The following is a 15,819-nucleotide window of genomic DNA, read 5'->3' as shown; positions in this document are numbered from 1 at the left end:
AGGGATCACACCGGGGGGACCACGGCGGAGAACCCCCACGCTCCCCGCTGGTCCCAGCTCACCACCGCCAAAGGACAGGTGCGTGCCCCGGCAGCATGGGGTGCGCCATGCTGCTTCTACTGTAGTATTTGGTCGTTTATGAACAAGTCTTTTGAACGGCTCAACATACTTTTTGTTTTTCAAGTTTTATAGTTTTTATGTCGTTGTTTGTTTAAGTAGCTGTATCCTCCACTGTTTTGTTCCCAATCACACTGGAACCATGACACGCCCATTTTTTCCGACGTATTTGTGACGTCGAACGTGACCCACCAGAAAAAAAACTGCATGTTTCCTGGCAATGGGAAAGATGTCAATCCCCTATTTTGAGCGGTAATGTTGGTGGTGAAAATGGTATAACACGCGCTTGTTTTGGTTTGGTATGGAGTCTCGCTATACACCATATTCTCCACTTTAGGGCTGGACATTGGTTCATCATCATCTTTCGGAAATTAAAATAATGCTTTTGTAATACTTTTGTCTCTCTCTCTCTCTCTCTCTCTCTCTCTCTCTCTCTCTCTCTCCCGCAGGTTCCATGTGTGATGGACTACGGTTGTGTGACCTGGTCCTCACATCTATGAACCAACAAATAGGAAGGCTGCCTCCTGCAGCCATTTTGACTTTTGTTTTGCTTGCATCCTTCTCTGTCGTTGACTTATTAGTTTAGGTTGGAGGTACCGGCAGTCGAGTTTTAAATTTCGCTACCTCAGTGTAATATGTTTTGGTAGGTCTAGGGAGATGAACTGGGTTTACACAGTCCACAACTATAGTCACAACATTTTATTATTGTGTTTTTTGTTGGGGGGGGAAAATGCTCATTATTAAGGCTTCTGTGGTAATTCCACTTCAATTAAGGCAATTATGCCCTGTAAGAAAAAAAAACAAAAAAACAATGATTTCATATCATCGGCCACTGACCACCAGAGTCACCTCTGTTCAAAAGATTTGCACAGAAAGTTCCCTTCAAAATTTTAAGAAGAAAACGGACGAGTAGAAAAATCGTTAGAATGCCGACTTGGGGGGGAAGTGGATGAGGCAAACAAAAAAGGTTTTTCTGAAAGGACCTCAAACCTACGCCCCCCCCCCCCCCCCCCCTCTCTAGCTGGTACAGTCTGTTATCACACCGGCCAACAGACAACCCCTTCTTCATGCAGATATGATAAAATGCCACAAGACGGACAGAGAGGGTTGGCTGCCGGCGCTGGAACTAGTCTACTGGCCTTGGCAGGGGGGGCACAGAGGAGACGGGAACAGGGGGAGTTTTATAATGGAAAACTTCACATGGGGCCATCTGTCTGACACGCTGTGCTTACTTAAAACACACACACACACACACGCACGCACTCCTCCTCCCTGTCTTAACACACACACAGACACTCCTCTCTCTGAAAAATACACACTACACAGAAAACAGTCTTACACTCCCACACACACACACAGACACACACACACAAATGCTCTTTGTCTCTCACACAAGTCGACACACATTCAAACAGAACACACACAAGCTCTCAGACTCCACACACACACACACACACACACACACACACACAAATGTTCTGTGTGCATTTAATACTGTAAGAGGAGGCAGGAGGCCAAATGGAGCCGGTCGCATGCGGACACACAGCGCTGGTTGTCTCTCCAGAAGGTTCTGAGCTGCTCTGTTATGATAGAGGAGGGTCTCCCGCCCGTCAGACCCGGGTCACAATGAGTCATATGCCTTCAGAGCCACACGCACACGCTTCTTGGCCCCCTTAATTCATTTATGTGAGTTATAGTATATCTCTGTCCCTCTGCTCTCTGTATGTTTGAGGATTACGCTTCATTGTTCCTGACATGCGCCGTCCTGTTCCGTTGTTGATGGAATAAACTAAATTTAACCTGTTTAAACTCGGAGCCTGTTTTTGTTTTTTTTTGTTTTTGTTTTTTGGTGGGGGGGGGGGGTCAGCAGTTGGTGCCACATACAAGTGCCTCACACCATCAGGAATATGAGCCCCTAAGGAATCATTTGACATGCATCTTTTCTATAAATTAAAAAGGTAATAAACATATTTTTAATTGTTATGATGGCCACTCCCATGCTCAATTATGTGCGATTGGTTGCTGCACCAAGTTGTGGGTTGATACTGTTTACAGCTGGCCTGGACAGATTTGTTGGTCAATTACACAGCTTTGGTACAAAGCTTTGGTACAAAGCTGTGTAATCAAATGAATGTGGAAAATGAATGTGGAAAAAGGGTCCACCCTTGAAAAACACTTTAGAAAATTGAATGCTGTGATGCAGTATAAATAACTTTTGAAAATTGGAGATGGCTCAGAAAAAAAAAAAAACACTTATCTTCAATGTACCTGGACATCCCATACATTTTCTGGATGGCCTAGGTGTCTAGATTCTGGGTCTAGAGTTTCATGAGGGGGGGGTGATTATCCTAGAGGTCACAAAAGGTCGTATTTTACAGTAAGGTCAAGTTAAAAAAAAAAAAAAAAAAAAAAAAGCTATCATCACATTTAAATGGTTACTATGAGGCCAAATTTCATCACACATGAATGCAAATGGGCTCTTTGGAGTCATAAGTGTCTCCGCGTTGTAGCCACACCCAATTTCTACAATTCCATGAATGTTTAGGTACCACAATGTGCAGAAATAGGGAAAAGAAAAGAAAAGGCGAAAATAACATTTTAACTGCATGCAGAACCTGGTGTGTTTAGGACCCTGAAGTTAACTTACCCTATGTAGTTGACATATGGCAGGCATGGCTGTAAAGGTGAGACTGGTTTATGGTTGTAATGAGCCCAATTTCATTCAGATATCTGGATGAGAGAGGTCAAGGGACCCGTTTGAAAATAGTCCTGCCCGTTTACTGGTCAAAAATCATCACCGACTTTGGAGCTATGTTGCAGCCGCTTCTCAGCAAGCCGGCTCAGCTACGGATCCGTCTGGAAGTCTAGTTTCCACCGGACACCGGACGCATAAACTCGGCTTAAAAACCGAGCTTGCGACAGCTTGTCAAACACAGACTGCGGAGTGTGGGCCCGGCGGCGTTAGAGTAACGCATTAAAGCCGAGCAGATAACAAAACTACCGTCTCCATGTGAACGGCTGGGCTTTTTTTTTTTTTTTTTTTTTTTTAACGTTCTTAAAGATTTTGAGTCATAGTAGAAGTTATTTTGTAGACACAATTTTCAATTTTCTCAAGGTTATGTGAGGAAAAAGCACATACTGATTCTAAGCCTTATGTTTTAATGATTGTGAGTCAACCCGAGTGATTGGTATCAGATTTATTTGAATTGATCCACTATTGAAAGTCTAGACTGACATTTAATGGTGCTATCATGTCGCCAAAAACAAGGTCGCCATTAACATATTTTTTTCCAGCCCGGGACTTTCATGTGAAGCTGCTTAAATGTGACAGACACAGACATTTCAGCATGGAGGCGCCCACTCATGATTCAAGTGTGTAACATGGTTCATGATGCTCAAAATGCACCAACTACGTGCAATGAATTTGATTAGTTGCAGGGCAGACGTGGGTCTTGGCTGACAGTGAAAATGGTGTGATTGGCTGTGATTTCGATGATGCTGAAGTAACTCATTTGCCCCATTTCAATGTTCGAGGAAGTAGTGAGTTAACAGTAGCGTTGCAATAACTGCAAGGACTGGGACTTAAGTTGGATCCGGTCTTCTAGTTGGCCTAAAACCTGCCGCTAGTCATGATTCAGCTGCACTTCCTCCTCCTGTTCATGGAGTGTACGTGTGCACGACCCTGGGGCTTTAAGAGGGAGTGGATCCACTAAGCGGTTTACACCAGGCGTGAGCTGGCTGCCACCTTTCCCTGTGAGAGATGACACCATGCCCTCCTGCTGGATACTCCGCTACTACAGGAAGCATCCACCTGCCTCGGTTGTGCATGCCGCGTGTATGCATAACAATTATAATAAACGGCACACCTTAAATAATGAATAACACCAATTTGTTAATAATCTTGATGAAAAAAACTGAAGCATCAAGATGTACTACCGCCTAGCAACAAGCTCCATACAGCAATCATGAGAGGGGAGAGAGAGAGAGAGAGAGAGAGAGAGAGTGAGAGAATTGACAGCTGGGTAGACTCTAATTGAATCCCATGACAGCTGCTGCCTCGGTGGACTTTAGTGTCAGGTGAAAATGCTGCAGGCAAGCAGTCAGTCAAAAGCCTGAATCGCCTCCTGCTGATTGGGCTGTGTGTGAGTAGTGTGTCTGTGTGTGTTCATCCTTATCAATTCAGTCAAAACACCACTATTAAAATCGTACTCACACACCCACGCACAACCACACCCACGCAAACACACAACAATGTATTTAATCAATAGTGATCTCAGCAATGAGCCTGGGGTCATGTTTATCTGTTAAGCAGCATGTGTGTGCGTATGTGTGTGTGTGTGTGTGTGTGTGTGTGTGTGTGTGTCTGCCTGTCACCTCAGTGATGTGACCCTGAGCGGCAAGTTCAAGATGTGTCAATAAAGCTCATAATTGCTATTTAATGTGTGTGATGTGTGATTAAGGAGTGAAGCTGGCCCTGAAGACCAGAAAAGGTTTGAAGTAAAATGTTTTCCAGTAGTGTCTGGTTCAACCAGTTAATACCCACTTTTGGGTATTATGGTAATAGAACGACAGTAGTGTTATGGGTGGGCATCCGGGGCTTCAGCCCCAAATGTTTTATGAATGGCCCCGATCTACAATAGCCCCAGGGAATGCTCTACTGCCCAATTGCTCCCTCTCTGACGGTACCGACTGTACCAACGACAACAACCGTTGGTACAGTCAAGAACACAACGTGGGCCAACATGGGCAAGACCAACGTGACAAGACCAACAAGACCAACGTGGGCACCAAAACAGTCAGGACTCGACATTAACACTTGCCCGCTTGCCCAGGGCAAGTCAATTCTGTTTTTGGGCAAGTGAAAATTAAATGTGATCTCTGTGGCGTTATCTGAAAATAAACTGTGTATTGTATTGTTCAGGCGGGAGGCACAGGAGCCGTAGCTTATGATAATATGATATATTGTGCAATGTGTCCACTTGATTTGTCCACTTGAGAGGGCAGAACAGAGACCAGAAGCTTGTGAGAAGTAGTTACGTTATGGATAATATCAGGATTGTGATATCAAAGATAAGATAATAATGTTAAATGGAACACGACGCTGTGATATGATGAATAGAATGAGGAAAAAAAAGTGTTGTTTGGAGAAGAACATACAGAGCGAACACAGACGTGGTGGCAGAGGAGAAGAGATGCTCCTGCAGTGAAAAGTTTGTCTCTTTCACAAGCATTTATTTAATCTATGAAATTGTATGAAATATTTTGTTTATATTTATTGCACTACTAATTTTTTTTTACATTATTTATAATGATTTAATGTGACTGGCCACAATTTAAATCCTCTAAAACAAATTAGACAATTATAATGAAAGCAAGGCATTTAATGAAAGAACAATCCTATCCTATTGTTTTAAATTAAATGTTATTTTCCCAATACTTTTCTTGCTCTGTTGTCATTCAATGCTCCGTCATCTTCTGAGCCACACTCAATATGATTATTCGAAATCTTTAAACAAAATATAATTCTAACATCAATAATGATTTATCCTCAATAATTATTTAATAAAGATGAATAAATATGTCTTTCCACGTCGTGCTTGCTGTTATTTCACTGGTGGGCTGTGACGTAACTCCCCCCACCCCCTCCTACTCCCACTGCACCCTGGTGATTGGACCGTCAATCGGCGATTTCTGTAGCTCTCAATGAGACTTCTGCACCTGTCAACAGGTAGGTTGGCCCACTCTTCCTGAGCAAACTGCTCTAGCTGTCTCAGGTTTGAAGGGTGCCTTCTCAGCTCTTCTTCAGCTCTTTCCATAGATGATCAATGGGATTCAGATCAGGGTTCATAGAAGGCCTATTCAGAATAGTCCAATGTTTTGTTCTTATCCATTCTTGAGTGTGTTAAGCTCTGTGTTTTGGGTCATCATCCTGTTGGAGGACCCATGACCTGCGACTGAGACAGAGCTTTCTGACATTGAGCAGTACCTTTGGCTCCAGAATGCCTTGATAGTCTTGAGATTTCATTGTACCTTGCACAGATTCAAGGCACACCGTGCCAGATGCAGCAAAGAAGCTCCAAAACATAACCGAGCCTCCTCCATGTTTCGCAGTAGGTTATGGTGTTCTTTTCTTTGAAAGCTACATTTTTTCGTCAGTGAAAATAGAGCTGATGTGACTTGCCAAATAGCTCCAGTTTTGACTCATCTGTCCAAAGGACATTCTCCCAGAAGCATTGTGGCTTGTCAAAAGTGGAGTCCTCCCGGGTCTTCTTCCATGGAGCCAACTGTCACTCAAAAGCGACGGTTGGTGTGATGGGACACTGATGTACCTTGACCTTGGAGTTCAACTTGGACCTGTTTGGAAGTTGTCCTTGGCTCTTTTTCTACCATTCGCACTCTCCTTCTGTTCTGATTTTCCTCTTGTGGCCGCATCCAGGGAGGTTGGCTACAGTCCCATGGACCTTAAACTTCTAAATAATATTTGCAACTGTAGTCACAAGAACATCAAGCTGCTTTAAGATGGTCTTATAGCCTTTACCTTTAACATGCTTGTCTATAATTTTCTTTCTGATCTCCTCAGACAACTCTCTCCTTTGCAGCAGAGTGACTACCTTTCTCCATTTGAATAGGCTGAATGACTGATTATAGGATGGAAGACATGTGTGATACCAATTAAAGAAAACAGTTCGTTTGAAATATCACTATAATCCAATTATTTATAATCTTTTCCAAGGGGTACCAACAAATCTGTCCAGGCCATTTTAGAATATAATTGATCTATTTTGCAATGATTTATCTCTTTTCACAGTTTATTTGCTTTACTCTATGACATACCAAAGGCATGCAGGTATACATGAGAAAATTGCTTTTAATTTCTCTTTTCAGGAGGAAGGAAGCATTGTTTCAATGAGCTGTAAGGGCACCAACAAATTTGTCCACGTCTGTAAATATATACCTTATTTATTTTAATTGTAACCTGTTAATTCTATGTTTTGTACGTTACTAAATCATAATAATTGTCCAAATCCTTGTTGGTTTAACTTATTTTTTTTAAATAGGCCTACATTTTCCAATTCAGACAAGTAAAACATCTCAGCTACTTGCCCGAAGCTTAAGCTCAAGCCCTGAACAGTGTGTTTTTATTTTTTTTTTAATGTATGTTATTTTACGTTCAGTTTACTTTTGGAATGAAACATACCACTACATGGTACAATTTGGCGCCCATGGTCTGGATACTGCACATGCCCCCACATACATCTGTGCAGGAATAAAAAGCCAACATATTATTTGATGCTAAACACTTACATATAGCCACACCTTTATTTTTTTTATATTACTGTAGAGAGCACTGAAGAGAGAAATGGGGGGTAGACAGAGGGAGAGAGACACAGCAAATGACTACAGGCTGGATTTGAACCTGGGTTGCTGCAGATTTTGCCTATATGGTACACATGCTTATCTGGTTAAGCCACTAGGACACCCCCATATTGTGACACAAACTTAATTGTTTTGCGATGTCATCACTTTTGCATATTTTGCAAATTACTTTATGATCGTAAAAGCAAATTTGTAACACTAACTGCTGACAGACAAACTGCAAACTACTATCCCAGACGGCCAGGGAACCAGGCTGTATTTAGTCTTATTTACTGTCCTGGTTTGTGTCTGTCAAGCCCAAAAATCTTGAAAATAAACGGTTGTTTCTTATTTTCTTTCATTTGAGATTAATTGACTGTCCCAGAACTAAGTAACTCCTTAAAGAGAGGAGCAGAAATTTGATGCCCTCTACTCTGAAAGACTATTTCCAGATATTATGCAAGTGATTTGCAACATCATTCCACTCATTTCATTGCAGCATATCAACCTTTTTCAGCTCACTGTGTCAACTACATTACAAGAATTTTAAAGACACACACTCTCAACCAAAAGAATAATTAATAGAAAAACAACAGGAAAAAAAGTCGTGAATTCAAAGAGGTTGAACTTTTGACCGCTCACAAGCCACAATAAGTATTTGCTTGTTGCACAAATTGACCATGATAGACAGTAAAAGAGTCAAGGATTTGCAATTGTTGTCGATCAGTGCCAGTGAGTCCACCGTGACCGCATGCTGAAGTTTCAAGCTCTCAAAACAGTCCGGACTCTTTTTGAAGGAAACGCCCCTCACACCCACACATGTAAATCTCTGTTCAATCACCACCCCATGAACGGTTCACTATGGCATGGTCTTGGTAACGCTCCCAGCCAGTGTGATTTTTATGCCTCTATGCCGTGCTCCAGAAAATCATCACATTACGTTCAAGACAAACATGAACCTGAAAGCAAAATTAATGGATTTGTATGACGACTAATGCAGTGGAGATGAGGCGGTGTTGGTGCCGCCAAATTTAGCTTTAAGTTTCCCATCAAAAACTGCTAAGAGTGCTCAATATTAATATTGTCCCTGGCTTAAGCTGAAGCACTAACGCCTTGAAGTTGGACATCACTTCTCACTTGCCCTTATACCACACTGCAGACCTGTGGAGATTATTGTGAGAGAAAAATGCAGATTATCAATTCTTTGAATGATGTTTCACATTACACATGTTTTATATAGGACAATAGCCTTTTTGTATGTTATGTAGCTTTTAACACACTGCTTGGATTTTTTTTAATAAGCGTCTCAGAGCTCATAGGAAGAGACACTGTTCTTTTAGATAATGCTATCCTGTATTATAAAGACCAGATCATATTTCATCTTCACTCAACCTCGTGTGGAGATAAGGGTGGCCCCAGGGGCTTGACAGAGCATTGTGGTTTGTTTTATGACACAGTAGGTTTGTACCTGTGACCTGAGTTTGACTGTTAAACCATTGTATGAGAGAAACACCCGGGGATATGATTGAGGGGGCATAGTCCTGTTAATGACAAGCTGACCAATGTGACACAACCTCTCTTCTCTATAAAGGCCTCTTCAACAGAAGTAAGGGCTGACTGATCAGCCCTCTGTTTTGAAGCAGCTTTGTATCTTTGTCTTTATTCTGCAGAATAAATATCTTTATTACTCAGTTTGTTTTCCTGTAGCGGACAGGTTAACCTCACTGACCACACAGTGAGAATTCTCCAACATTATGTAGGTTTTTTCCTTCGTTTTCTTTATTTTTATTTTTTTAAGTAGTCCTGGCACCCACTGAGGGACCAATCAGGATCCAGGCAGTTGTGCTCAGGGCTGATTATTCAGGCTGTGTTCTGGATGTGGACCTGGTTAACCGGCAGGAGTCTGACACCATGTGGACATGTTGCCTGCTCCTGTTTGTTGAAGCACAAAGAACACCTTTCCAGGATGGAGAAACTGACCAAACACGTAGAAGGCTTGGTTGATCTCAGCAGTATCACTTTTTTTTATAGTTTTATTTTATTTTCTTTATAATTGTTTCCACTGAAACTACTGGTAAAGTACTTGATTGGTATGGCTGGGTATTGTTTAAAAAATTACGATACCAGTACCAATACCAGTACCTCTAAAATGATAGCAATACCACTAGAGTACAGGTACTCCTCACTTACCGACCGAGTTCTGTTCCTAGGACCAGGTCATTAAGCGAATTGGTCGATAAGTGAGGACACTAGTGTAGACTAGTTCGCTAGTGTGTAGACACTAGCGAAGGCTAGTGTATTGAATACTGACTGACTGCGGGAACGAGACTGAGACTGAGAACGGTGATGTGCGATGAGATGCTTGACGCTGAGACGCCGCATTGTACGCATCGCACAATACCGACTTGTCAGAGAGCTGGGCGTAAGTCCGAAGGTCGTTAAACAGGTAGGTCATTAAGTGAGGAGTACCTGTACTTCATTCAATACCTTTTTTTTCTACTTTACCCATCATGCAAATCATTCAGTTGCGTAAAATGCCACCACTCCTCCCCATCCAAATGAATTTTACACAAATACTTTTTAAAATTTTTAAATTAAATATATGTACAAAACTGTACAATGAAGTACTGGGGCAGTGTCATTTTGAACAGATAGCCAGTACAGAAGGAATGATTACAGCGTGGAAAACCTCTTTCATTGTTCATATGGACACCAGACTTGGAAAAATTTTGAGCCTGACCTGGCTGCTGCTGCGGTGGTCAGCCAATCACACGTCGCATTAAATGGAAGAACGCTTGCGTTGATTGGCTGTGAGAAAAACCAAACAAAGTCATTTTTCCTAGATCTGGGTACAAAAAAGGATCGAATGCAGGTATCGTTTGAAAGTTTCTATACTACTTGGTATTGGGTTATTTCGGTCGACACCTTAAAAAAGGTATTGAGCACCAATACCCAGCCCTATTGATTAGTAACCTTTGTAATTTTTAAATATCAATAAAGGTGGGTATTTATTTCCCTAGCGTTATCAACACTGTGTTTCAAATCACTGGGCCTTGTTCAGGAACAGTACGTTTGTACAAATCTGTGCTTACACTGTGTAGGAACCTTTTAAGATCAATTTTGGAAATCATCAATGTCCTTACTCTACAAACAAATATAGATCTGCCTAACTTCTAACTGATGTATCCTTGAACCTTGAAGACACTTAACCCCCTTACTGCTCCCCGGGCGCCTCCATATGGCAGCCCACTGCTCCTAGATATATCGGCTACTAGGATGGGTAAATGCAGAGAAATTGCAAATTTCCCCATTGTGGGACTGATAAGGGTATACAAAATAAAATAAAATAAATTAAAATAATGAATTAATAAAAACTTGCACACACAGATCAATCAAGGACTTTCAGTCCTAAAAGAATATTTAGCTAAATCTTAACTACATGTAATTGGCATATTAAAAACACAAATAAAAATGGGTAAATCTTCAATATTATACAATACAGCATTAAACTAGAGATAATATTTACTAATCACCTGGTTTTGAATATCAAGAGAAGCCATTCTTTATCTGACTGTAAAGGGAGGAATCTGTCCGTATGTTCTTCAATTATCTCGACAACAATTCATGCAATCTATTTCACACTTGCTATCCCAAAAGATGTGAATGGCATCATAAGACTGATGCCCCTAATATATAGAATTCGCTCATAACAAAGCACGGGGCGACCGTGTAGAGGGGATTCTATGGCATGGCGGAGATGCCAAACACGATTGGAGCAGTAGATTGCGCCCATGTGGACATCAGAGTACCATCCAACCACTCCATTCAATCCAGAAACAGAAAAATCGACTTCTATATCCAAGCAATTTCGTTTTCACTTCAGCCAAAGTGCAGAACCTCAGGAGACACGGCATTCGCTGCCTCCGTTATTTCAGTTCAAACCCCGCCCCTGCCACCCACCAGTCACTTCAGAGGAGCCACTACCGAAAAAGGGCGCTTTTTTCCGAGCTTCAACTTCTGAAGCAATCATTTCCATTTCAGTATGAGTAAAATGTTTTTACATTTGATACAGAGATATAGAACTTTGAAGGGTCAAACCATTTGTTTACAAATAGCTTTTTATAAAGTGCCATTATTATATAACTCTGAATAATGTGGAGACTTTCAGGGACCATGTGGGAAGGAATTTCCTCCACGGAGAACCAACTTTATTTTAAAATATGACAAAAGAAGATGTTAAGACTTGCGTTATTTCTCAAGATCGCTGGGTCATCTTCTCATAATTACAACATAACAATAGTTGTTTTCCCCAAGATAAAATCTGTAAATCAACAACGGCCCTTTTAACGTTCGATTTACAGTATAGCTTCAGCAGTCGAGCCTGCTGTGCGTCGTAGCACTGTTTATTACAAAACATAATTAGTTAAAAGGAAAGCATAATTATATTTTAGCATGTGGTACTTCAGTGAATACATTAGGGTCATGCTGATTGTGTTTTTTGAGATGTGGCTTGTACATTGCATCACATTGCATTTGATTTAATAACCCTTACTTTGCATGGAGCCGCAGAGCATCAGGGTCCAGGCGGCCCAATGAACAATCTGAACGTGAGGAGCTCGTGAACCGAGAAAAGTATCCCATTAAGAACAACCTTGTTGTCTCTTGTTGACATAAAAATCATAATTCCATTTTTGAATGTTGTCTAGTCATCCTGGTTGTAATAACATGTTATTGATATATAACATCCCTGGGTTGACTGAATGAGGTGGAATACATATTATAGCACATGGCAGTGTAGAAATGTGTAAAATACCCAATGGTGTGAAAATAAGCAAATACATAACTTCATTGCTGTTGAGTTAATCGCCAAAATTGTTTACAAGGTGTTTTACTTTTATCTCGTCTATTAACAGGAACCTGAGCACCTAGGGGAGTCCTGAAATGTGCCTTTCAGGATTAGAGAGACATTTCTAGTGCAGTGAAACACCGGGCACAGAAAATTTAAAAGTTTAATGGTAGAAATATAACTGGAAACCAAAGCTACGTGTTTTGGGCTTTTGCAATGTATCCATAAAATAATTAATCTCTGGGGCCAGTGAAATTTATTTTTGGACCCTTTCTGCTATTCCCCCTTCACTCCCATTATAATCAATGCTGGTGAACATTTGGACATAATGGTTTCAGACATCAGATGACTCTGATGTTGGTTTGAGATGTGTCTCACTCACACTCATATGATATCTAGATCATACAACGAACCCTAAATTGGTATATTGGTTCACAGGTTGTGTGTATTGTCCCACCCCAACTGATATCATAATTATTTGTGAAGACTAGATGAACATGTAATAAATAGAGGAGCAGTTGAACTATATCAAAGCAGAAGAGAATCATGGGAAACGGGAAAACAACAAAGCACCCGACTCTGGGGTGTAAAAGCTAAGGAACAGCAGCGCCAGCTGGAAGAAAACCAGGACGAGAGAGAGGAAGTGAACGCAAGCTGTGCGAACCAACATAACAGAGGAAAACTGAAGAAGAAGGAGAGAGGAGGATACAAACACGGAAGCCCATGGAGAAAGAGGAGTACCGGAGACAAAAGACAGAATGATGAGGAAAGGTGCGGCGAGAGAGAGGGAAGGAGCAGAGAAATTCAATGAGGCAGAATTAGAGAAAGAGGTCAAGGGAAGTAGAGCGAGAGAACAGCGGAAAGCACAAGAGCAGAGACAGACAGAGAACTCCAGTGAGGGTCTCATCCTGGAAGACGGAGACGGCACCTGGCTGGTACAGGAGCCGTCAGGTTGTACACACACACACACACACACACACACACACACACACACACACACACACACACACACACACACACACACACACACACAGACACACACACACACACACACAGACACACACACCTCGATTCTCTCTCTACTGCCCCACTCATCTGTCTTTCAGATATTTGGGGGATGACTATTGGTGCTTTAATAAGCATACAAGTGTACGCGTTTCTGTGTATGTTTCATATACGTGTGCATGTCTCTGATATACATACATAGCTGTGAATGTATGTTGGTATATATATAGGCGATCAATTGCACATCTGCATATTCCACGCAATTCAATATAGATGTTTAGACGCAGGTCGTATATAAACACAACAGTGCATATGTGCGTGTCCGAACACATTAATTCATCTATCTGTACATCGGGTATTATTAATAGCTTTTTTCTGCTGAAATACACAATTCTGTCAACAAAGACACAGCACATCTAACCGTCTCATTTGTTGTGCCATTTCTAAACCGCCCGTCATCGTAATTACCGTTCTTTTATCGGCTTCGGCACTCACTCTCCGTCATCCGGGTCTTATCTCGACCCTACTTCTTCGCAGTCGCGAGGACCCACTGTGCCTGTGGGGTTCATTAAAATTTCATCTAATCTAATTCAAACAGGTCTGGTTCACAGGCAGGGCCACCGCCCAAGGTGAGCGCCGCTGTGTCACCTCGCCCAAGGCTACGGAGAAATAATACACGTACGACCTCCCGGCTTACCCGCCTCCTCCACTCTTTCCTGGGTCGACTCGCACTGATCTACAACCTTAGTCCCATCCAGGGCTGTGTGTCTAGACAGGGTGGCTTTTCAACGCTGAACTGGCCGAGGTTAATTAGTCCTTTCTTGCTCTCTGGTTAAACGTATGATGATGATGATGCACACAGAGACACACTGGAGACCACAGGAGCAGACAGATGGACACAATTACAAAGAATTCCAGCCCTGTGCTTCAGAGAGGAGACAAGCAGGGTTTTGCAGGCAGCAAGGGTGGCTGGTCTGAATAAGATGGAAGACAGGAGACGGACTCTGCCATCCCTCAACAACAACTATCTAGAAGTCTCTGAGTAAGGTCTCAAACCCAAACCCAGACAGTGGTCCTTCTGGGAAGTTTCCAAGGACCATATTCAAGGACAAATCGCTAAGCGCCTCTCAGTGATGAAATCACCACACTCAGTGATGAAATCACCACACCATAGTCCCACATCGCAATTCATACTTTGCATTGTAGAATTTCTACTTAGTATCTAAAATGGCCGGTGTTCCAAGTGGTGAACCCTACATTTTAATGTAGGGTTGATTTTGAATAGATAGGTAGATGTTGGGATAGATCGATCCACACACACACACACACACACACACACACAGACACACACACACACACACACACACACACACACACACACACACACAGACACACACACACACACACACACACACACACACACACACACACACACACACACACACACACACACACACACTTCTAACCCTAACTCATCACCCAACCATGTGTGGAATGAATGCCTAATACCTAAAATGCAGCTCAGTCAAACCAATTCCTTGGATAAATAAATAATTTGTGTATTTTCATTGGGGTAAACAATGTGTATTCAAATGTCATCCCTGATGTTAATTAAAGGTGACATTTTAAATTATTCACATAACTCATTAATAACAATTAATAATAATTACAAACAAATGTGTTTTTTTTCTCCCTGAAATCCCCCAATTTTATTTTGGCAAAGTGGAAGCTACAGTTCTATCATTGGCTGATAATCTGTCAGGAATGTCTGTAGGGGACGTTGCAGCCTACAGACACAGTTCTGCTTGTTGACAATGGTGAAGAAAGAAAAGTGAATATAATAGCATAGATTCAAATTTGAACAGAATAAAATAAACATCTGTGTACTTAGTAGACAGACTCGTGTAAAACAGTGTACAAAGCCAATAGAACGACAACAATGATTTGGATGGGAATCTATAAACGGGAGACTTCCCGCCAGCCACCAATGGCTAACCGCTATTTATCTGGCTATAATCACTGATCAAATAATAAGTGAGACGACCCCAGACTCGGAGGAAACAGCCGTCATCAGAACTTACTTCCTGTCAGTGTGGTCCATGCCGCTCAGCCGGACCCCTTCGATCTGCTCGTTCCGCTGGCCACACGTGTTGCCGTAGCTGTCATAACCGTAGACGAGGCGCGCGGCGCCCCCGGTGACGATGGTGAAGCCACAGATGCTGCCCTGAGGGGGAATACATAAGCACCAATCAGCACTCAACCAAACAAAATGATGGCCCATTCTTACCAGCCCTGAGACTAGCAGCTTTCCCCAAACCAGCCCCTTTGCCAGGTCACCAAAGATCATCTAAAAAGCTTTTCACTCCATATCCTGCGTGGCTGGTGTAGTTTGGAGTCCAGTCGGCCACTTTAGCTGGTGGTTGAATAAGAAGGTTTCTCAGTGGTGTCATGTTGATATTCCGCAATGAGGGAACTTTTATCCTGCAGCCGGTCTG

The 15,819-nt window shown here is 42.0% G+C and overlaps 1 protein-coding gene across 1 annotated transcript in view; it reads right to left on the bottom strand.

Annotated features, from left to right (window-relative positions):
• slc44a1b (solute carrier family 44 member 1b) overlaps positions 1 to 15,819 on the bottom strand; it is a gene marked incomplete at both ends in the record, with an annotated part of 35,334 nt that overhangs the window by 13,602 nt on the left and 5,913 nt on the right. Inside the window, one exon of the mRNA XM_080008617.1 lies at positions 15,406 to 15,548. Within this exon, the coding sequence (XP_079864743.1) occupies positions 15,406 to 15,548 (143 nt within the window). The remainder of the gene's footprint in view (positions 1 to 15,405; positions 15,549 to 15,819) is intronic.

This window comes from Zeus faber (genome assembly GCF_960531495.2).
Source record: "Zeus faber genome assembly, chromosome: 10".
In the NCBI taxonomy this organism is placed as follows: Eukaryota; Metazoa; Chordata; class Actinopteri; order Zeiformes; family Zeidae; genus Zeus; species Zeus faber.
The sequence above is the reverse complement of the archived record's forward strand: the minus strand, read 5'-3'. Positions and strand labels throughout refer to the sequence as shown.